This window comes from Sinocyclocheilus rhinocerous, unplaced genomic scaffold (genome assembly GCF_001515625.1).
Source record: "Sinocyclocheilus rhinocerous isolate Xijiao unplaced genomic scaffold, SAMN03320098_v1.1 scaffold1268, whole genome shotgun sequence".
NCBI classification, from domain to species: domain Eukaryota; kingdom Metazoa; phylum Chordata; class Actinopteri; order Cypriniformes; family Cyprinidae; genus Sinocyclocheilus; species Sinocyclocheilus rhinocerous.
Genome location: NW_015664016.1, coordinates 1,346,822 through 1,370,399, shown reverse-complemented (window position 1 = coordinate 1,370,399; position 23,578 = coordinate 1,346,822). Strand labels below are relative to the sequence as shown.

The following is a 23,578-nucleotide window of genomic DNA, read 5'->3' as shown; positions in this document are numbered from 1 at the left end:
CAAAACAACCAATTGCTCTTTTCATTTCCCACTCTTTTCAGTGTTTGAACGTGCAAGTGTGTGATTGTGCAAATGTGTGAGCAGAATAGTAAGTAATATTGTGTTTCTGTAGCTCACTGCAGCACATTTGCTGCAGTCTCGTTTGTTTCCGCAGCTCTGATGCAGCTCCGATCCACACACACACACACACACACACACACACACACAACATGTAATATAAGTAAGGGGTAATGTCGCAAAAAAAAACGACAGCTATCCCAAAATAAACCAGAACTGAGTTACCAGGAAAAGAGAGATGTCTTGTATCCTCCTGAAGGGGTTTATTTTGTGATAATGACTGACTGACTGTACATTATCCCACCTGTTACACAGCTACTTACCAAACAAATGGATATGAAATATTGATTTAAGTCTAAATTATTTTATTACCTGTCCTGAGCAGAAAGAGACTATTAAACTAGCACAGCTACATTTCTAAGTTAGGGGTCATTAAGATTTTTTTGTTTCTGAGAGAAGTTTCTTATGTTCACCAAGGCTGTATTTATTTGATCAGCCAAGAAACATTTCTTATTATTATCAATGTTGAAAACAGTTGTGCTGCTGAATGTTTTTGTGGAATGCGTGAAACATTTTTTTCTCCCAGAATTCTGTGATTATTAAAAAGTTCAAAAGTACAGCATTTATTTGAAATATATATTTGTTCTGTAACATAGTAAAATTGTTTACTGTCACTTTTGATGCGTCCTTGGTGAATACAAGTAGTAATTTCTTTAAAAAAAATTATTTGACCCTATACTTTTGAACGTCAGTATAAGACGACAGTCAGGTATAAATTTCAGCTTTCATTAATATACAGATATTTGACTGCACAATGCTGTGATTGACCGTTCACAAGCAGGTATCTCAAAAAGCCATGTAATAATTGGATGCAACATCTATTTCTTCATTCACTATCCAGGATAAAACATAATAAATAATTCTACTCTATAAATGATATTGGTGACAAAAGAGCTTTAAAATCTTTTTCTTAGTGCAATAGAAACATGGTGTATAACGCTGTCTGTCTCTCGTACTCTCATTCACATGAGCAGACCAGCTCTCTCCGTTACCATGGAAACATGGCTTAGCTGCATGAGACAAAGACCTGGAAAACTGATGCGTGATTTTCTCTCTCTCTCTCTCTCACACACACACACACACACACACACCTCTTAAACAGTTATAGTTTGTGTTCTTGCACTGAATGAGTCATTGAATCTTTGTAAGGACACCCTTGAATCTCTCTTGTAAGATCAGAGGATAAGACATCGGTTGATGAGACAGCGTTTTATTGTGTGTGTGTGTGTGTGTGTGTGTGTGTGTGTGATCAGCATCACGTCTACGACCACTGCCATTTGAGGATTCCTTTAAGCTATTTCAGGACATGAAGGTGTTTTTTTAAACAATAGTTCATATTCTGTCAACATTTTCTTACCCTCATGTCAATCCAAACCTGTATGACTCTCTTTCTTCAGTGGAGCACAAAAGAAGATGTTTTGAAGAATGTTCATGCTCCTCTTTTCCATTCAAATGAAAGAAAGCCTGCAAAGATCATGGGCTGTCAAGCTCCAAAAGAACACCATACTGGCATCATAAAAGTAATCCTTATGACTTGTGCACTATATTTTGAGTCTTCAGAGGTCACAGACTGTAATTCTCCCATCATTCTTCAAAATGTCTCATGGAATGACATGAGGGTGAAAAAACGATAGCAGAATTTTCATTTTTGATTGCGCTATATTTCCGTTTTATCGCAACTTTAAAGGAAATGAATGACAGATCTTTTCTTAAGCATTGTGACATACAACTGAGTGAAACGGATTCTTAAAAAATGTAGATTATATTTTGATGTGAACATTGCACTCAAAAATAGAGGTTCTTAGCAGACTCAATGATTTGGAGAAGTCCAGCATACTTCACCAAAGTCTGTTATTTCACCGGTCGACATTTTGATTAAACATTGCAATCTATTACATGCTTTCAGAAAGCAGATAGGGTGAATTTCCATTTCATGGCGACTTTAAATCCACGCTACCCTACTTTATGGTCAAGTATCATCTTTTGTTTCACCCTGTCATCATTATCCTTATTAACTCATGCACTTACAACTTTCTAATCTCCCCAGCCGTTGATGAATTTTGTCATTTCTAGACACCGTATTGCTTCCTGACCTCTATCTCCGTATCATTGCCTCCCAGGCCGCCGAGGAACCGCATGCTGGTGAAGATCAGGAGGAAAATATCTTTCCCGGAACCAATTTCTTGTCCGTAGCCGACATCAGCCAGGTACATTCAATTAAAAGCACATTTCAACCCACACACTCACTCCAGCTCGTAACGTAAAGGTCATTTCACAACCTGGTGTCCACCCTGAGGGTATCAGCCCCGATCCACTGTTTCCTACTTCATTCTAGAGCCCTGCACGGGCCTCAAATATAGGCCCTAGCCCAGCCCTGGCCCGAGACGCTCAGGCCCTAGCCCGGCCCTTGTCCGACAGCTTATCAGAATTACTGGCCCCAGCCCGTCTTTTTTTCCCCCTTCTCCCAAAACAGCTTACTGTTTCCGCTATTAAAATAGTTCAGTTTTGTATGTAATGTCAACGTGATTATATTTCGTTTAGTTTTTTTATTAAGTTAATTTAGAAAAAACGTTTGGAGCATTTTTTTGTTCGTTAAATGTAAGTTTTTGTTTTTTACAATAACGACCAAGCGGCCAGCGGCAGACAGTGAGTTGATCATAGCCTATGTTTGATCAATTTAGCCTTCTCAAATCATCACGATTTGCCTAAAATAAAATCTATGGATATAAAACAGTTCAAGCATATCACAATGTAAGTTTAAATGTTTACCCTATATAAGTGTGCGCTATTAGACGCATATCCAATCGTTTGTGCGGAGAGCTAAAGCACTTTCAGGACATGGAGGCGCCGGCGCGATCACTTGCATTGGAAACAACTTAAAATATGCCGTAATTTTTGCTCATAAAGGTAAGAGTAATATATTTAACAAAACGTTGTGCTTTTATAAAATAAAGGATACAGGATGCGCTTTCTGCAATTTCGGCCAGGAGCGCTTCACAATGATGAACCGAAACTCAGCGAATACTTGCCTCATAGACTTGCTAAATATATCTATCGAAAGCTTTAAATTACTACTTTAAAACTAAATAATTAAAATAAAAAACAAAAACTCTTTTTACGGATTTTATAAAATCCGTAAATATGCATTTCTCTATAAAGGCGCGTCCATTGAGGAGATGGCGAGTCAGGATCATCTTTGCGACACAGTCTCAGAAAACACTAATTTATTAATAAATAATTAAAATATCTCCTTACTATTTCCCCCCGACACATTCATGGTAATTACTTTTGCTGCGACACGCTTTAGCCTATTGCGTGCATTTTTTGCTGTCATGTGCAAAGATATGTTTAGATTCTACACTGCACATGACCAATTGACTCACTGTTTGCCGTGGTAATCAAATCAAAACTCTTCCAAAATGCAGCTTTTCCCGAAGCACTGGGAACTAGTAACTCCCCACGCTCCAAATTCTCCCTGATGCTCTGCATGGCCAACTGTCACCTGTATGCTAATTCGTGCGTATATACGTTGTGTATTGCATAGACGATGTATAATATTTATAATATAATCAATAAAACAATATTTCATACAGTAGTGTGCTCTGCGCGTATATGGGCACAATAAAAGGAGTGAAGCTAAATAAGCCCGAGTCCGACCCGAGCCCGATCTGTAAAAAAAAAATGGCCCGAGCCCGGCCCGAATGGACTCAGCGTGTCGGGACCCGACGGGCTTGCAGACCTCTACTTCATTCCCATTTGCATTTTGACCCAGCTACAAATGCCCATTCTCCACATCTCCTACACAGAAATATTGGCCATCAATGGCTCAGCACTCCAGTAATGAGATTTTCTGAGCCAAAGGGTGAAGGAGAATATCGTTTTCTTTAATTAACGAAGACCAGAGAATGAATGAGTGTTTCAAATATCATTCACGGGTTGGGGAAAAATCTAATTACAATATACACGGCTAAATTGGCCTTTCAGTGAATTGATATCGAAGGGGTGTGGTGCCGTATTGCCGATAATAGTCTTTGTTCCGTTCAGGAATTCTGCTCACATCACGGCACGCTCAAGCATACACGCAGAGACATAAGCCCCTTATATTTACCGCTAACAAGAAGCACAGGACACCCGGCGTATTGGGCATTAGGCCGATTCTGCCGCTCGGTCGTACAAGGGCAAGGCGTCAGTTAGCACCAAAATAGCATAGCAGTCATTAGGCGAGAGTTGGAGGCAGGCAAATCTGTGCTGTTCTCACAGACTTTTGTGGAAGGTGCTGGGAAAAATAGTTTATAATGAGAAGAATAAAGAATCATGGAGGGGGTTGTGTTCCAAATCACATGAGCTGTTCCACAGTGACCCCTTTTGGCCTGAGAGGGAACATCATCCACAGATGAAGCTCGGTTTGATCTGATCTCTGGTTAACAGAGGTTTGCGTAGGAAGGAATTTATTTTGCATCAGTGAACTGAGTGTGTTAATTGTTCTTAGATGTTTGGCATTAGAATTTGAGTGGTTGGATTTTGAGAGGTTTGCCTCATGTTTGCTCGATGCAAGCATCTATATTGTGTGCATTTATGCTTTTTGTTCGTTCAATACTTTGGGAAATTGGAGGCTCTATGTCAGTGGTTCTCAACCATTTTGACTAATGAATATTGTCCAAGACAGTTCAACTGATATTAATTTCTGATGTGTTTTTTTTACCCAAACTAGTAATATATCAAAATAATGAAATCTAATATTATAGAATTTACTGAATGAATACTGAATGTTTTCCAGGGTTCACAGTCTTTATAAGTAATGTATTTACATGATTTTACAGTTGTTTGTGATTATGAGATTTAAAATAAATCAATCAATCAATCAATTTTACTAACAGTTTGCAATTTCTCAGCAGTTTCTACCCAGTAAAATAGTTTAGAGCTTGACATAAATATAGACAACATTTATATTCAGTATATTTACATTACTTTTTATGATTTTATTAATTTGCTTTCCGTGTCTAAAAATCACACTTTTTAAAATGTACTCCTGTATCTAGATTTTCCAAGGCCATGGGAACTAAAATGACAAGTGTTGAGGGAACAAATTAAAATAAGAAACATTTTACTTCTTGATTTTCTTGATTTGTCATTTTACATCTTGATTATCTGTTTTAGCTTATTTTAAAGCTGGTTTTGTCTTATTTTAAATAATTTGAAGTCATCTTGCAGCCCGCTGGTTGAGAACCCCTTCTCTATGTGATTGTATAAGGCAAGCATCTCTTATTACTAAGTGCTCACACTTAAAGTTAGAGATTTGAACGAAGCCATATAGTAGCACTAAGTATTGAACCTTGTCTTGCACCATTTGTGCTACCGCTACGTATAATGCATCTTGTTAAAGTTGTTACATTTCTAAGTGGTTTTTACCTGGTGGATGACAAGAAGTGTGGAAAAAGCACCACATACTTCCATTGAAGGAAGGAAAGGAGCGATATCTAGAGACCAGAAACATCATAGAGACTTGCAACCTGCTAGAATACCCTAGCAAGAGAGCTTTTCATGAGCAAACATTACTCATATTTTCTTCAGATTATGTAAAAATCTAGTGTCTGCTGTCTGTTGGCAGTAGTGTGACTATAAAAAGTCCTTCTGACTCCTTTTATTTTGACTCTCTAATTGTTCAAATGGCAATTAAGATCGGAGTTATGAGTCCAGAAATACAAACATTTTCCAAACACCGAGAGCAATAAAAATTCAAGCGCGTTGCACAGCAGTTGCATATAATTAAGCAGTTTTTCGAGGACTGGCATGTATTCGGCCCACTTGTAGTTTTCCCAACGACCAAATAAAGGCCACAGCTACTTAAGTCCAGACTCCGGTGAACAAGCTCTCTCTCTCTCTTGGACTGCAGGCACGGATCCTTGCCAGCTCCTAAAATGTCATTCCTCTAAGTCTCCAGTGCCTCAGCTTTGGCTCGGTCAGTTCTGATGGAGCCATAAACTTCAAACGGGCTCAGAGCCCGACTGGCAGAATGCATTTCTCTCTCTTTTTCCTCTGGCGGCCGGCCACTGGAAATGAGCTAATCGCTCCTTACACAGACCTCCCTGAGTCCGGGCCAAAGGAATCTGAACATTATCCAAACCAATGACCGAAATGTTGAAAGCTGGCTCGCGGATCCAGCGATGGAATTATACAAGACAAACGTCTTCCTTTCTCTCCAGCCTCCCCTTTTTTTAAGACTGCTGTGAAATTGCACACAGACTAACATATGTTTGCCATTACAGCACAGTACACGGTGTGCACTTTTATTTGCTGTCATTTGCCTTGAAAATTCAATGTCTGATCCAGTAATCTATCAGGGATATTTTTGCTCTAACGGATTGTCAATAAGTCTCTTAGAAAGCCATATGTTGGAGTATGTATCATAAAACTGCTGAGACTGCTGTGTTAAATTCAGGAAACACACGGTGGACTTCCAGACTCTCCTATAGAGCTCAACGGGCTGCCGTCTCCTCCAGCTGCTCTGTATCACGGCCCGGCCTTTCCTCCACAGCCTTCCCAGTCCACACCTCTGACCGAGCCCATCCTGAGCACCATCCAGCAGAGAGAAACCCTGGAGAACAGGCTGGTGGATTGGTGAGACTCCATTATCTCTGCAAATATCATCTGCTGCACAGTTATGACCACAAATATGTCATGGTTTACACAAAAATATTTGGCAGCACAACTGTTTTCAACATTAATGATAATAAGAAATGTTTCTCAAGCCCCAAATCAGCACATTAGAATGATTTCTGAAAGATCATGTGACTCGGAAGACTGGAGTAATGATGCTGAAAATTCAGCTTTGCTTCACAAGAATAAATTACATTTTAAAATATATTAAAACAGTAAATAGTTATATTAAATTGTAATAATATTTTACAATATTACCGTTTATTGTATTTGATCAAATAAATGCAGCCTTGCTGGGAATGAGACTTCTTTCAAAAACATTTAAAAAAATCTCAATGGTAGTGACCATACAAAGAACAAAACTATATATATATATATATATATATATATATACACACACACACACACTCTGATTAATTTATTTATTTATTATGCAATCCTGTAGCTTATGCAGTAGAGCATGGTGCTAGCAACGCCAATGTCATGGGTTCGATTCCCAAGGAATGCAAGAACTGATAAAAGTACATATCTTGAATGCAATGTTAGTCGTTTTGGATAGAAGCGTCTGCCAACTGCATAAATGCAAATGAATATTAATATACAGTAAATAAGACATAAGGCCCTGTTCAGTGAGTTTGATGCACTTTACTCCGGGTTGACCTTTGAAATGCATGTTTTGTATGTCACAAAGCTATGAATCTACTAAGTGACTGTCTCCTTACTCATTGAATATTCAGGCCAACATTGAGTTTCATTTATTGTTGCATCAGTTGAAGTAGTTAATGGCTGGATTGCTAATGGCATGTTATCATCATCATTTCTCTCATAGGGTGGAGCAACAGCTGATGGCCAGAATGATCACTGGAATGTTCCCTCAGCCCGTGCAGACTGATCCAGCCAGCCAATCAGAGCCAGAGAATAGTGTGACATCAGACATAGGTGAGAATGTGTTATTTGTAATGTTTATAATTGTGACATTAGGTTTTATTTTAAATTTCGAAAGCTCCCAGTTTAATAGCAATGAAGTTTGTCTGTCTGCTGTTCAACCATCATACATCTTCACCAATTTACCAATGTGTCTGGTCAGTGTTAAAAATCAACAACACAATCAATAACGCATGACATAAACCAGCAAGAATGGTCGAGCTGCACCAGGTTCCAGTCTATAAGCTCATCATTTTGATTCATAGCGTCTACGAATGCAAGCAGCACATTTGTCAAGCGTGTCAGCACGCAGCAAGATTGTATTTCCTCATTAAAACACGATTGCTTGTGCTCAGCCCCTCTACTCCTCCTCCGCTCTATCCTTCCGTCTCTGTCGCGTCACTTCTGCTCAGTCGGCGCGGAGGTCCTGCCTTATTAATTCTCGCTTTTGTTTAATAGAAAGATCAATGATGTATCAAATTTGCAGAGGAGGCTCGCGGCAAACTGTTGTCAGGATATTCCCAGACTGACTGGACTCTTCCTCCTGTAGAGGAACTGTATATGTGTTTGAACGCAGTCCTGCCCTAGACAAAAGGAAATGAGTGCCCTGCCAAGAATGTCAGTTCTGTATATTAACTTTTTAATAGCGCCGGTCCAAAATGCTTACGGGTGCAAGAATTCAAAATAGGCTGGATGAGAGGTAAAGCGAGTCTCAAATTGGTTATTTGAAATTACTTTGCTGGCAGACTCAACTTGCCAGAAGGGCTTCATGGGAAATTTCTGAATATTGTGGAAATGCCAGATTTGCAGACATTAAGTGTATGCATTGTTATTATTATTTGGATGCACATTAGGAATTTTTTCGCTTTTTTACATGGATGTGAAATTTGATATTAAATATTAGCAATGACATTGCTGAAAGTGGTGAAAGGTCAGACCTGTGGCCTAGTGGTTTCAGATCCAGGTTTGAATCTAGGGATGTTTTGTCCTTATCCCATTGCCCAAAACACATTGCACTTCTTTTAAACCTTTCTACTGTCTTTATCAATAAAAATGTGGTAAAAATAATTATTTAGTCGCCATTTAGAGCCATGAAGTTATGTTAGAAAATCATGTTAGCCCCATACTCCTTTGGATAGCAAGTAATACAAATATGAATTTTAATAAATATTTATTATAAATTATCAAATAAATGTTATGCTGAATTTTTAGTAAATATTGTGTAAAATAAGCTTTTGTTAAATGTCAACAGTTGACCCTTTGCTAAGCTCTGCCCCCTTTGGTTCACATAGGGGAAAAAATCTGATAGAAAATATCTAAATTGGAATGGATAATATTCCTGAGTTGGAATGAATTGCAGATTCTGAAAAAGTATTTTTATCTTATTTTTTATTGAAATAATTTGTTAAATTATGCAATAGCGTGATATAAGACTATGAATCAGAATTGATGCAAATGCTTTCAGCCAACTTGTGAGTTTTTTTTAAAATTATTTTATAATTAATTTATTTTATAATTTTTTTATAATTATAATTTCTTTTGTTTTATTTAACAATAACATCACTAATGTGAAAATGATTAGATGGCAACAGTTGCTGAGTTAGTATTTGTTATTTGCCTTTGTAATTTTAAATTTTTCTTTTTAATTAAAAAAATGTGCTTATTTTTATTTAACATTAACAACACTTGTGGAAACAGTTTCTATGCTAGTATTTTTCGGGTATATTGTGTTATATGCTTTTGTGGTTTTTAGTAGTTTTAGTTTTTTTAATATTTCTGTTTTGCTTTAACTCAACAACTTTTTTTTTTTTTTTTACAATAACAACACTGTTGCTAGGATTGGTCAGTAACGTTATTAAGGTGGAGCTTAGGAAAGAGTCCATTCTGTTTGTGTCTTTTTGCTGTCATTAAATTGCATCAGCCATCCTGTTCTTTAGATATCAGCATTGAAAAACCGGCTTTCGCTGACCACTGCTATGTACAGTACTTTTAACTGTAGCCTTGTTAACAAAAGATGCCGAACCATGTCCCATGTACACCAGATAATCCTCCGCTCTGTGTGTGTTTGTGTGGCAGTGGAGGCCGCAGGTGGTGGTGGTCTTCAGTTGTTTGTGGACACAGGGGTACCAGTGAACTCTGAGCTCATAAGACAGTGTGTAAATGAAGTGCTGGCTGAAACCGTTGCAGTAATGCTGGGACAGAGAGAGACACAGAGTGAACCCGCTGCCCCTGTCCAAACACAGGATGCTCAGGAGGTACTGGCATCCAAACACACTCTCATTCATCCAGGATGACCTTTAATACCATAAATGTGGTAATATTGTGGTAATATTGCAGAAGGTGACTGAGGTATCAACCCCGGCACCCACTCCTGAGCCCAGTTCCAAAGACCCGCCGTCTCCTGTCAGAACCCCTGATCTCTCCGAGCATCTTTCTACAGGTCTGTCTCCCAAAGAAAACCATGAGGGATCTGCTTCACCAGGTCTGACAGTGATTTTTATGAACATACCAAATTACTCCCCATCTATTTGTAAAAGTGTAAGCACAGTTGTTCACACATCAGTTCTGCCTTTGTTTCAGGTCGAGATAGAATTCCTGTGGGCACACCGACTACCACACCAATCCCATCTCCCACCAGGGTGGCCACACCCTCTCCTCCTCCAGCCAATCAGAGCCCAGATTCAGCCAGCCTCCAGAATCAGCCATGGGAAGGAACAGAGCTCCCCCTGGAGGAGGAAGAACCACACAGCGAGAGGCAGGAACAGCCGTCAGCACCAGTGTATGTCTAAATATTGTTGCTTCATTCTCCTTGATTCTTGTTAGTCTTGCATGAAATATTCAGGCAAAGGAAAGAAAACATGCACTAATATTCATTTTATATGTGTAGAAGAGCAAGGGCTGGTATTAAAAGCTATGGTTCAAACATTGGTAGAATCATGTTTGAGGTGTCAGTAGAGAAAATGTTTATTTTTTTACTTATTTGCTATTAGCAGTAGAAAAAAGGTAGTATTTGTACTTCTAGTTTTTTGTTTTGTTTTGTTTTTATTGTAGAATTTTGAGAGGCTTCACTGAGGATGTGATATATAGGCCCGCAGTGCCACCTGCTGTTAACAACAGTAAATCTATAACTGATTCTAGAAACATGAAACAAAATATGTCCCATTTTTAAAATGACATAATTCCATTTTTAAAAGTATGAGATGATCACTAAAAATACAAATGTACCATTTTAATTTTTATCTTTATTTTATTACAATTATTTAACATCATCACTCACTACCATTTCTCCTGTCTTCAGACAATTCTTAATGCTTCATATAGAATAAAATACATATTGAACCTAAAAAATATATAATTAATATTTTATTTTTAGAGATATTTTACTTCTATAATCTGACAGACAAAATGTTTAATTTATTTAAATATGGAATAAAAGCTGTGTCCCTACTTTTTATAGCTGAATTAAAACATTTAAAAAAAACTGGTAATATCAAAGCTAGTCTTCATCCTACAGGTCCTATTTCCATATTTCACCTGCTTTGGGGTCAACAAGATCACACAGACTGATTAATTCTTTTATTCATTCATTCATTTAATCAATCCGATTAATTTTATTATGACAGTTTAATGGGTCGAGCATAACATTAGTTTAAAAACCACCTGTCATCTCAATTAACTAAATTTGTTAATATTTTAATAAATATTTAACAATATTTTTGTGACTCCTCTTGAGTAGTGGTAGGCAGTTGTAATTTAGTGTTTCGTTTTTATATTCTTTCTCTGACCTTAGGAATAAAAGTTGTTGCTGCTATAGCACCTTTACCACTTTTATATGTAAATGACTGTTTTCTATTTGTATGGTTGTATGGTTAGTAATGTTTTGCTTCCGTGTCAGTGTAAACATGGAGGAATATGTGCTCAACGTATCACTCACTAACACCCTCCATCTCTCTCACACGCAGTGTCATGTCAGTAGTCCAAGAGGACGATGAGGAAGAATCAGTCTTCCATCCATCTCCACCTCTCCCCTCCAAACCCACGACTCCCCCACCTCCTCTTCCTCCTGTGAGCCAGGAACCTCCTCCTGCCGCCACCCCTGAATCCTCCTCCTCCTCAGAGGAGAGCAGCTCTAGTTCCAGTGTGACTGTCACTGAGACGGAGACGGCAGCCAGACACATCTCAGAGGGAGAGCTGCTGCTCACTCACGGCCAGATGGCTGCAGTCAGAGGTACACGATCGGTCCAACACACACTCCCACAGCCAGACTGATCCAAAACCGCACTGCCTGCATAAGCAGGACAAAATGGACGTTTATAGATAAATGAGCATCTCACAAACCCACAAATAGAGCAGAAACTTATTATTTAATTATTATACAAGTAATACAGTATATAACAGTATATAAGATTTTTCTCTTATGCTCACCCACACTACATTTTTTAAAATCAAAAATACAGTAAAAAGTAATTTTGTGAAATATTAACACAGTTAAAAAAGTAAAGAAATAAAAATGCTATTTATTCCTGCATTGGCAAAGCTGAAGTTTCCGCAGCCATCACTTCAGTGTTCATTGCTTTCAGAAATGCTGATTTGGTGCTTAATTGAATTTATTATTATTGGTGCTCAATTATTAAGATAGGTTTGTATTATTATCAGTTTTGAAAACTGGAAAACTGCAAAGTTTTAAATCTGAAAGTGCACCGTGTATAAAGTTATTGTCTCTCAAAAGAAAGAGTCGACTCAGAATCATTGAAATGAGTTGTTTTTAAAACGAATCACAAGCCATTTCATGTTGATGTCAACATGAAACATTAGCATAAAGGAGGGGTCTGGAAAAATAAATCGCTGAGCGAATCGTTTAGGAGTCGTTGAGCAAGTAAGGTAAAAATAAATGCATATTATAAGACAATGAAAGTGTTTTTTGACCTTGCATGCATGTCAGCCTGTTGTTGGGGACTCCCAAAACCAAAATATGAACCTAATAGGGGCACTTTTTAAAAAAAAACCTTTCTTAGTTTTGAATGGTAGTGTATCACAGTTTCCACAGAAATATTAAGAAGCAAAAACTGTTTCCAACATTGATAATAATAAGAAATGTTTCTTGAGCACAAAGTCAGTATATTAAAATGATTTCTGAAGGATCATGTGACACTGTGATGAAATCAGCCATCACAGGAATAAATTACATTTCAAAATATATTCAAATAGAAAGCAGTTATTTTAAGTAATATTCCACAATATTACTATTTTTACTGTATTTTAATCAAATAATTGCAGCTTTGGTTAGTATAAGGGACTTCTTTCAAAAACATAAAAAATCTTTTATTACAAACTTTTAATCATATATATTTGTTCAATTTTGCCTTCAATACTCTGTAGTATGCCTTTGATGCCAAAATTTGTTGTTGAGTTATAAGCTTTCTTCTATGCATTTTGTTTTTGAAAATACACTTTTTTTTCTTCCCAAGTTCTGGATGAGGAAGGAGCCCTTCTGCCTAATTTGATGACCAGCATGAATGGTTCCCTGCGCGGAGTCCAAGATATGGTGAATGTTTGAACGCAAAGAGTCTTAGCAACAGACCCAAAAACTTGAGTGTTTCCTTGCCATTTACTAAACCAAATGGAATGAAATAATAAGACTGTCATGGTTAAACATGAACTGACAATTTCAGCTTGGGGTTTGAGCTCTTAGCCAAAGGTTAGAGGTTCAGTCCCAAATGAGAACTGGGGAGACTATAACTATAATCTGTCATGATTACCATTGTGAAAAACACAAAATCAGTATTTCTATTTCATTTTGGACAGTGGAAGTGTAGAAAAAAAACATACAGTAACATAATTCATTATAATTCTGGATTTCTATTTCATTTTGGATAGTGGAAGAATAGGGAAAAAAACTCATACTGTAATAGAATTCATTATAATTGTTTAACAACACATTGTTTAATAAAATAACACCACACATATTTTCCAGTTGTATATACATCAAATCAAATGCACTGACAAACTCTTTGGTCTTTTTGTCAGGACTATGATCCGCCCAGTGAAGGTCAGGTGATCGGAGCTCCACGCATTCCTGCTCATCATGATCCCATCCTGTCTCTGTTGGCCAGAATGGAACGCGGCCCTGTCAGCCAATCACAGCAGCCAAAGGTATCATGTGACTTGACTGAAGCTTTCACATTCACTAATGATGTCCAAATCAGGAACAAAAATTTTTTTTTTAACTAGTTCCTTTGAAAGATTTGGTTAAATTAATTTGTTTGTGAAGTTGATATGCAGAACGTTTGTAAATTACTTCATTGTGTGTGTGTGTGCGTGCAGATGTAAAGGGAGAGAGAGGCAGCTGTATATTTTTCTGTATATTATTTTAATACTGAAAATATATATATACATATATAAATATATATACAAATTTTATATAATAATTGTTATATTAACATTTATGTTTATATATATATATATATTTGAGATATTTTTCCTGCCCACCTTACTGTTAGATCTAAAAACATAAAATATTGCTGAATATTTTATAGAATAAGTGTCAATTGTTTTTTTTTTAAAATTGTTTATTGTTGTTGTTTATTATTAAATTTGTATATAATTGTTCTCTGAACATTTCTGCAAACACTAGCTTATGTCTTATTGATGTATTGCTAGTTCTGCTCTTATCCAGTAGATGGTGCTAGAGGATGTTCAAAAAAGGGCATATGATCTTAATTCATCTCTCTTTCTCAGAAATGGTGGGAGGAGGAGAGCAGTGGAGAGGTCAGTGAGGGTCAGAGACCACTTCTGACGACCGCAGCGGAGATTGTGCTGACCGGACACTCACTCATGGATCAGAAGAGACACACACAGCACAGATCCACAGAGATCTCACCACACGCCACACTCTCATCACCTGGACAAGTGCTCGCTGACCACACGGGTATAAAACATCCCTCAGACTATCGACACTATTGTTCTGCACACACGCAGCCTGCACTTTTACCATAGTAAATAAATAAATAAACTTTGACTCAGAATTTATTGACTTTTTTACGTGACTCACTTGCCTTAAGCAATAACAGTTAAGCCAGTGTGACATGTTAAAGGTCTCTATGTGTGACGCATGAACTGTAAACATATAAACGTCATTTCACTTTTTTACGTTGTTTTTCTTGTCGCCATTAATCTCTCCTTTTGCCCATCAACTCCTGCGGCCATTTGGGTGGCCACGTCCCCTTCCTGTATACCTTTGGCGGCGTTACTGGCCATCTGTGGGGGCGTCTCTAATGGGGCATATCTCACACTACCCGTGTTATATGGACACAGGGAATTAAGCTGTTTTTGCTTCAGATTCTGTGTGAAAGAGCGAGCTGAAGCTGACACAGGGAAGCCAGGCGGTCTGGATACTTCATCAGAATTCAGGCTCAGGGAAGCAGGCGGAAATGAATCCCACTCCCACTCTGAGCATCCTCTTACACAGCCTGTGAACGGCGTCCAAACACAACCGCAAAGACACTGCACTCTCCCCGCTAATGTTTTTTCGATAATTCCCTGCTCAGTGTGCGTTCTTCTGCTGAAGTTGTGGATTAAAGTAGAAATGGACTAATAATGATTTTTATTTAATGCTGGAAACTAAGATGAAGAACTGATTTGTAGTTTTTTTTGTGTGTCATTTTATTTGTGCTTTTTAATGCTATAGTAAATAAGTAACTAAAAATAACGATTAAATCTATAAATAATAAACTACCTGCATTATTATTATTATTAGTAGTAGTAGTAGTAATTTATTATTGATGGAATTTAAAAAAGCAGAAAATAAAATAATACAAAAAAATAATACAAATCAGTCCTGCATTAATAATAATAATAAAATAATAATCATTTATTATTATTATTAGTAGTAGTAGTAGTAGTAATTTATTATTGATGGAATTTAATGGTTATTTATTAGTTATTTATTTAGTATTGCATTAAAAAGAAGAAATAAAATGACTACAAATCAGTTCTGCATTAATAATAATAATATATTATTATTATTATTAGTTTATTATTGAATGAATTTAATGGTTATTTATTTATTTAGTATTGCATTAAAAATCAGAAATAAAATAATACAAAAAACTAATACAAATCAGTCCTGCATTAATAATAATAATAATAAAATAATAATCATTTATTATTATTATTATTATTATTTGTTTCGTATCGTGTTTCAAAAGTGAAATGTCACAGTTTGGACTGTCCAAAACCTCACATTGAAAAGAAATGTATGCAAGTCAATAAGCGTTATTAAGCAGCAGAGATGTTTTGGAAAACACCGGCCTGCGTTTTAAATGTTTGCTGTTAATAGTGTACTTAGACTGCCTGCTGTCCAAAAGTGTGTGGGCAGTATATGTAAGCTATGAGTCCCGGGCAAAAGAACGCCTGTGTAGAATCCAAACCTCTTCCTGTGTTGGCCTAAACCAATATTTACTCAAAGCCAAGATCGCTCTGCTCACAGTAAAAAGAGCCTCAGTGTTGCTTAGATACTAGTGCTGCCAAAAAAAAAACCCCCCCCCCCCAGCACGGACAAGAGTTCATCCTTGACAGAGCGAGAATTTAATGCTATTTTGCTTCCCTCTCCACTGCAATAGAGTCCCCATAACAGAGACAAATCAAAGCTGCTCGAAACGTCACGCTCAACCTGCCCAGACCGTTGTTAAATGTGTAAACATGTTACAGGCTATCAAACTGCAAGTATACTTCACAAGACTCTGTTGCTGTATTTATGCATAGTTTATTGATAAGAGTTATGAGCAGTATGGTATTTTTTACTGCGTTTGTTGTTCTTGGGTGTTGAGCACATTGAGTATTTGCAAGTCATGCTGCACTTTGCATGCAGTCTGAAATATTCATGTGTTGTATCCATGACAAACAGGTGCTGTGGTTGAAGACACTGGGCTGTCAGTGAACCTCAGGTCATCTGAGGAACAGAAGGAAGATGAGGTTTATCATCATGTGATGACTGTCTCCTCCTCTCAGCTGCAGGACACACAAAATCAGGCAAGTGCTACACTCTTATCTGACCTAAACAGAGCTTGAATTATTTCTTTAAGAAGCAAGAGTGATACATTTCTGCTTATATTATAAACAGGAAGCACACCAAAGAAGATGGTGGCATTTTTTTTGTTACCATTACTGTTAACAAACATTATGTTTGAATATAACTTTCGTGACAGGGCACAGCTTGAATGTGACCGTTAGGATTTGATTGGATTGTGAAAATTGGAAAGGCTATGATTATTGATAGATGATTTATTATATTTATATTATTTATATTTATTATTTTTAGTGCTGTCAGACGATTAATCGCGATTAATCGCATCCAAAATAAAAGTTTTTGTTTACACAATATGCGTGTGTGTACTGTGTATATGTATTATGTATATATAAAGACACACACATACAGTAAATATTTTGAAAATATTTACGTTTATATTTATATTCATATAATATATATTATATATAAATATATTTAATATATAAATATATCATTTTTCTTAAATATATACATGCATGTGTGTGTATTTATATATACATAATAAATATACACAGTACACACATGTTTGTTTACATATATTATGTAAACAAAAACTTTTATTTTGGATGCGATTAATCACGATTAAGTTTGACAGCATTAATTATTTTATTATGCTTCCTTATCCGTGTGGCCTTGGTAATATTGGCAGAAAAGTAATTTCATGAATTGAGACAGTTATTGCTTTTCATTGAAAGGTTACTATTGACACCACAGACATTTGTTATAAAGTGTTGTTGATTGTCTAATGATTAAAAATGTGGTGAAACGTCATGTATTCATATTACACCACCATTCAAAAGTTTGGGGTTGGTGAAAAAAAAAAAAAAGTCTCTTATGCTCACCAAGGCTGCATTTATTTGATCAAAAATACAGTAAAAGCAGTAATATTGTGAAATACTGTATTATTGCAATGCAAAATAACTGTTTTATATTTGAATATAATTTAAATTATTTATTTTGAAACTGTACTACATACAGGAAAGAAACTCATACAGGTTTGTAACAACTTGAGTGTGAGTAAATAATGACAGAATTGAATTTGGCGGTGAACTATCCCTTTAAAAAACTTATTAAAGTTATTATAAAGTGGTATGTGAGTGCTGGTTATCTCTGCAGTATTTAATGATATCTGCTCAGGCGTGACCTCTGTCCCTACTTTTCTCTTAATCACAAAAACAAAGCGGTCTCTTTAGTGGTGTGTGGAAACTCCTGAGACCCTCATTAACCTAGGATTCTCGGTCTGTAGGTCGCCCATATGTGAGGATTTACCCCCCTGAATGAGGGAGATTAAAACAATGTTTTTCCCCTCTGTTCCTGTATAATCCCTCTGCATACAGTGTCCACCCGACGCCCCTCTCCGCTATTGTTCTTGTCTCATCTCCTCTCATTTTTTTGTTTTTTTGGCACAGGCGGTCCACAGACCTGCACCAATCCTGGTGAGGCAGTATGAAGACAAAGAAGAACCAGGTACAAATACATGTACACACACAGTCCCTAATGTTTACAGTCAAAAGTGGTCTGAAAAATATCTGTTTGCTCCTAAAAGTTAAAAAATTAAAAAAATTTTAAGATATACGCATTCTCTTTTGGGAAAACGAATGAAAATATTGATGACTCATCTTGCACTACACAGATTTTTATCCAATCAGCTTTCTAAAATGAGAATATTCCTCCTCCAGTGTCACCTGACTTGACTAGTAAGTTGCTAATCATGTTTTATGGCTCTGAAGTAACTGAAGTCAATAAAATAAAAAAAGAACGAGTCCCACCCAAACTTCCTGTTTTAACAGGAAGTACATAAGCACTAAAGGAAAAAGACCACTGCAGCTAATCAAACAGTTTCCGGGGGTCTTTAAACATGGGCTGCATATTAAACACTATTGTTTCTTTAACATTCGCTGTTTTGGGTTTGTGACCAATTTTACAATGGACTGCTCTTGAATAATGTGTCCAGTTGAATAGTTTTTGTGGGGTTTATTTTCAATATAATAACCCAAACAAAATATTAAATGGGTAAAAAATTAAGGGTTAAGTGGTTGCCAGTGAAAAGAGCCCAACCCTAAGTCTCCATATATGACTTGGCTCCCTCCTTTAATGTAAGTCTATGATACTTTTTTTCACCCTTTTTTCAATCCAAGTTCAAATTTTATGGTTTAATGTGAAAATTGAAATCACAGTTAAAAAAATTTTTTTTGCTTGATTTGACATGTCATTCGTGTCTATATCACAAAGCGTTCAGGACGAGTACAGCTCAGCCCCGCTTCAGTAAAGTCATGTAGTTTGCTTTGCAGCCTCTAGATGGCAGTGTACCTATAGGGCAGCACTGTTTGCATTGTTCTTTGTCTTGGTCAGAGCATGATTGTCCATTTCTGTCTGAGGTATATGTCCTCATGTCTGGTCGTCAGGGGTCCAGAGATGCTGGAGTCAGCTTTATAAACTTCAGTCAGGTGTAAAGGGCCACAACAGAAGACACATATCTTTCTGACAGCAGCCGCTGAGATGGCATATGCGTCATTTAGTTTGAAGGCTGGGCTGAACCTGTAGGACAAGCTTGGATAAATACATGCCTCCCATAAGGACAGGCTGAGTGTTTGCATGCATGCATAAATACATACATTTATGCAAAATAAACTGTCGTAGTTATGATGCCACAACCATAAACACATTAACATGTATCCATGGACAGGATAATGACAGAGTTGAGAGTCTGTTGGACATTAGAGTGCTGTATGTGTGCAGATGCAGGACAGAGCTGCAGATTAGACATAATGAAATCTGTGCTGAGAAAGTCTTTTCTTTCCCCAGTGCTTTTTATTAAGTCTTACATAAGAGAACATTGTGAACTCCAGTGCACGTCCTAAACTGTTTACCCCAATTTGCTGACAAAAAACACCTCTGTCTCTACAGCTGCCAATTTTCCCTCTTTCGTAAATTGTTGCTCGTTTCCCTGAGGTGAAATTGTATTACATTCTCTCTTGCAAAACATACAGATCAGTCTGTGAAATTATCTCTGTCTATCTATCTATCTATCTATCTATATTCATAGATCTATTCAATCTATTCTAATTCATGTTATTGTTTTAGTACCGACCTGAATAAGATATTTCACATAAAAGATGTTTACATGTATTCCACAAGAGAAAATAATAGTTGAATTTATAAAAATGACCCCGTTCAAAAGTTTACATCCCCTTGATTCTTAATACAGCATTGTTACCTGAATGATCCACAGCTGTGTTTTTTTGTTTAGTGATAGTTGTTCATGAGTCCCTTGTTTGTCCCGAACAGTTAAACTGCCCACTGTTCTCCAAAAAAATCCTTCAGGTCCCACAAAATCTTTGGTTTTCCAGCATTTTTGTGTATTTAAACCCTTTCCAGCAATGACTGTATGATTTTGAGATCCATCTTTTCACACTGAGGTCTACTGAGGGACTCATATGCAACTATTACAAAAGGTTCAAACGCTTACTGATGCTCCAGAAGGAAAAACCATGTACTGTATTAAGAGCCAGGGGGTGAAAACTTTTTGAATTTGAAGATCAGGGTAAATGTAACTTATTTTGTCTTCTGGGAAACATGCAAGTATCTTCTGTAGCTTCGGAAGGGCAGTACTAAATTAAACAAATATGATATTTAGGCTAAATAAGAAAAATGTACAAATGTTCAAAAGTTTTCTCTTAATGCTTAATGCATTGTTTTTGCATCTATCATTCTATCTGTTGTTCTATCGGTCTATCTCAAATTTGAACGCTAAGTACTTAAGGCTTATGCAGCCTACAAACTACCTGGATTTTCAGTAAAACGTTTCAAGTTTTCTTTTATTTATTTATTTATTTTTTTGGCATTTTTGCCTTTTATAAGGACAGGATAGTATTATAGACAGGAAGTGAAGTGTGAGAGAGAGAAGGGGGATGGGATCGGGAAAGGTCTGCAAGCTGGGACTTGAACTCGGGACGCCTGAAGCGCAACGGCGCTATATGTCAGTGTGTTGCCCACGAGGCTATGGCACCGACAAACTTTTCAAGTTTAAGAATAATATTTAAGTTTTTACCAATTTTCCTTCTAGTTCTAATTATAATGAACAAAAATTCCTTTTATAATCACTTGTGCATGTGAACAATAAGCCCTAATGCTGAGTGACATTAAAGTAAACCTTAAAAATGGGCCTTTTCCTATTCTTTGACTTCTGTGTTCTGCATCCCTCGTTCTTCCCTCTGCCATTTCACTCCTTCCTTTTTTCATTTCTCATTTCTGTTCCCTCACATCTATTAGTTCAAATTTTCTGCTGTGTCCTGCTTACCCATATGTATCTGACATATAGTTTATCCAGACGTACTCATTCAGTGCCGCCTGTCGTGTGTGATGAGAGCCAGTGTTTGCTGACGGGTGAATGGACGTGATTAGTGTTTGAACGTCAGCTCGTTCTGTGTCATTACATTTGCTCCGAGGATTTTCCCTTTTTCTCTCTCAGTGTGTAATTTGACGTACCAGTGAAACAGCAGAAAGACCGGAGGTGCACCTGTGTTTGAGTGCCTGCAGTTAGTTTGCAAATGGACATTACGTGCGTCCACATGTGCATGCATGCATCTGTTTGAGAGCCCTTGTTTGGTGTCCATTTAAATGGGTAGTTCGCTTTAAAATGAAAATGCATTCATTTACTCACCCTTATGTCATTCCAAACACAGAAGAAGATATTTAGAAAAATCTCTAAATGTTTTTTTGCTCATATTAGGAAGGACAATGGGGTTCAAAGTTGTTTTGGACCCCATTGACTTCCATTATAAGGACTCAGGTTTGCAACAGCATTCATTTTTAGGTCCCTTTAAAGCAAATACGTGGTGCTGTTGTAGAAGTCACTCGCTGTTTTGCTCAATTACACTGATGTTTTGTTCTGGTCATGAAGCTAATTACAATAAACAGCCCGTATACCTTGACAAAAGCCTCTCTGTTAGGTTCTTTCTATCACTTTCTCATCAATGCTCACACAAGCAACCGCTTGTGAGTTTATAAAGGAGGTGACTGCACTGAAAGTCTTCGCTGAAGTTCACACTGCAATTCTATACTGTAAGTACATGACATTAAAGCCTTTTAGTCACAGCTTTAGCTCAGACGAAGGGCCTTGAACAAATAGAGCTTCTGTGACTGCGATCTGCACCTCTGGCCGATCTACAGATGGGCCAATTGTGTTGGCTAATAAAAGGCATAGTGTGGTACTGTACAGCCAGATCGGTTCAGACATGACCTGGGCAGCGTCCCCTGGTTATACAGCTGCTCTCTCTGATGACTATCTCTCTATTTGCCTATTAAGAGAATGGCTGCTCTGTTCAAGCGTCCCAGTTCAGCTTGTAGCCGTGACATTGATGGGGTAAAAGAGATTTAAAGATGCTTATATAATAGTGGTCGGTGAAACTCCTTGAGGATATGGCAGATGGGGTCTTTGTAATTGGGGTTTATATAATTTAACACTGCTGCCATTTAATTTCAGTATGTATTTTACTCTAAGCTAATAATTTAATCATGAAGTTATTCATCAGTGATTGATTTATCGTTAATTAAAATGATCTAAAAATACAGTTGTACATTTCTGATTAATAAATATGAGTGAAAACTGGCCAGCACAATGTTAGACTGTTCTGGTGGTGGCTATTTAGTAAAAATTTCTAAATGTGAAGGTGATATTGGATATTTTATTTTTATATAGTTGTTTACTTGTTATTACATTTTTTGTCAATATTTTTATATTTAGATTGTTTTTTAAATCATCTGACACTCACTTAAAGTTAGTCCTTAAAAACAAATGACACTGTTAAATGTAATTAGTAAATCTTAAATTGAAAATCCATCTTTTATAGTTTTATGCTTTATTTATCATACTTATAATGTGTAAGTTCACTTGAGGCACTTGAAAATATTGATAGTATTTTTAATTGTGTGTTATTTATGACAAAAAGAAATGTGAAAATGCATTGTTTTTGTCCATTTTTTTTATGTGTATTCAAAGACATGGCACCTAGAAACGGAAAGTTGCACAACCCATAAAAGGATCTCTATCCTGAGGTGAAAGTGGACATCCGTTGAACACTGGGCTCTTGTGTGTGAAATACTGGCCCCTCTGTGGAGCACAGGAAGGGGGTGAGGGCACACATCACACACACACACCCACACACACACGCAGCCCTCCTCTCGAGGGCGACGCAGATAAACTGTTTCCAAGCTGCTCGGCCGCTCTGTTTTTACTGGGATCAAAACATCATTCAAGGAGCTGTGCTTTCCAGGAGAGCCGTGTTAACCCCAGCGCTGTGTGAGCTCTCTTTCTTCATCCGTCATGTCCAGTTCTTCACTATAACGATAACATACTTACTGCTACGTGTGGTTAGGCAAAGTATACATGTGCCAAATGAGAACCGTGTACTGTGTTTTTAACTACTATGACTTGTGACTTGCATGAATGTGGTGCAGAATTTTGATGCCGATTTGAGCTTGTTGTTATGCAAAGCATGCAGGAATAATCACGCTTCGATGAAGTCACCATGTCGGATTGGGCTGGTGTTTCTTTTCTCATTTTAATAGGCTTATTCTTGTTGGTGTGAGGATGTGGATATTTTCTACACTTATATAGTCACTTTTGCACTTAAAGCATGCTTTAGTTTTTACTTGATAGTAGAAATTTCACTAGCACAAAGTAGATGGTCGGTTGCCAAGGACAAAGGTCAAATATAATGTAATATACAGTATATTCTGAAAATATTTTACCCCAAAACACAATTGACGATCACAGTAAAAAAAGAAAAAAAAAAAAATATATATATATAT

At 37.0% G+C, this 23,578-nt stretch overlaps 1 protein-coding gene across 1 annotated transcript in view; it reads left to right on the top strand.

Moving 5' to 3' along the window:
• The window catches only part of LOC107729243 (protein TALPID3), a 125,970-nt gene that overhangs the window by 78,337 nt on the left and 24,055 nt on the right, over nucleotides 1-23,578 (top strand). The window contains exons 19-30 of the mRNA XM_016539675.1: nucleotides 2,238-2,324; nucleotides 6,557-6,735; nucleotides 7,604-7,713; nucleotides 9,775-9,953; nucleotides 10,036-10,180; nucleotides 10,279-10,477; nucleotides 11,661-11,926; nucleotides 13,167-13,243; nucleotides 13,726-13,851; nucleotides 14,437-14,626; nucleotides 16,604-16,728; nucleotides 18,175-18,232. Coding sequence (XP_016395161.1) covers nucleotides 2,238-2,324; nucleotides 6,557-6,735; nucleotides 7,604-7,713; nucleotides 9,775-9,953; nucleotides 10,036-10,180; nucleotides 10,279-10,477; nucleotides 11,661-11,926; nucleotides 13,167-13,243; nucleotides 13,726-13,851; nucleotides 14,437-14,626; nucleotides 16,604-16,728; nucleotides 18,175-18,232 — 1,741 coding nt within the window. The remainder of the gene's footprint in view (nucleotides 1-2,237; nucleotides 2,325-6,556; nucleotides 6,736-7,603; nucleotides 7,714-9,774; nucleotides 9,954-10,035; nucleotides 10,181-10,278; nucleotides 10,478-11,660; nucleotides 11,927-13,166; nucleotides 13,244-13,725; nucleotides 13,852-14,436; nucleotides 14,627-16,603; nucleotides 16,729-18,174; nucleotides 18,233-23,578) is intronic.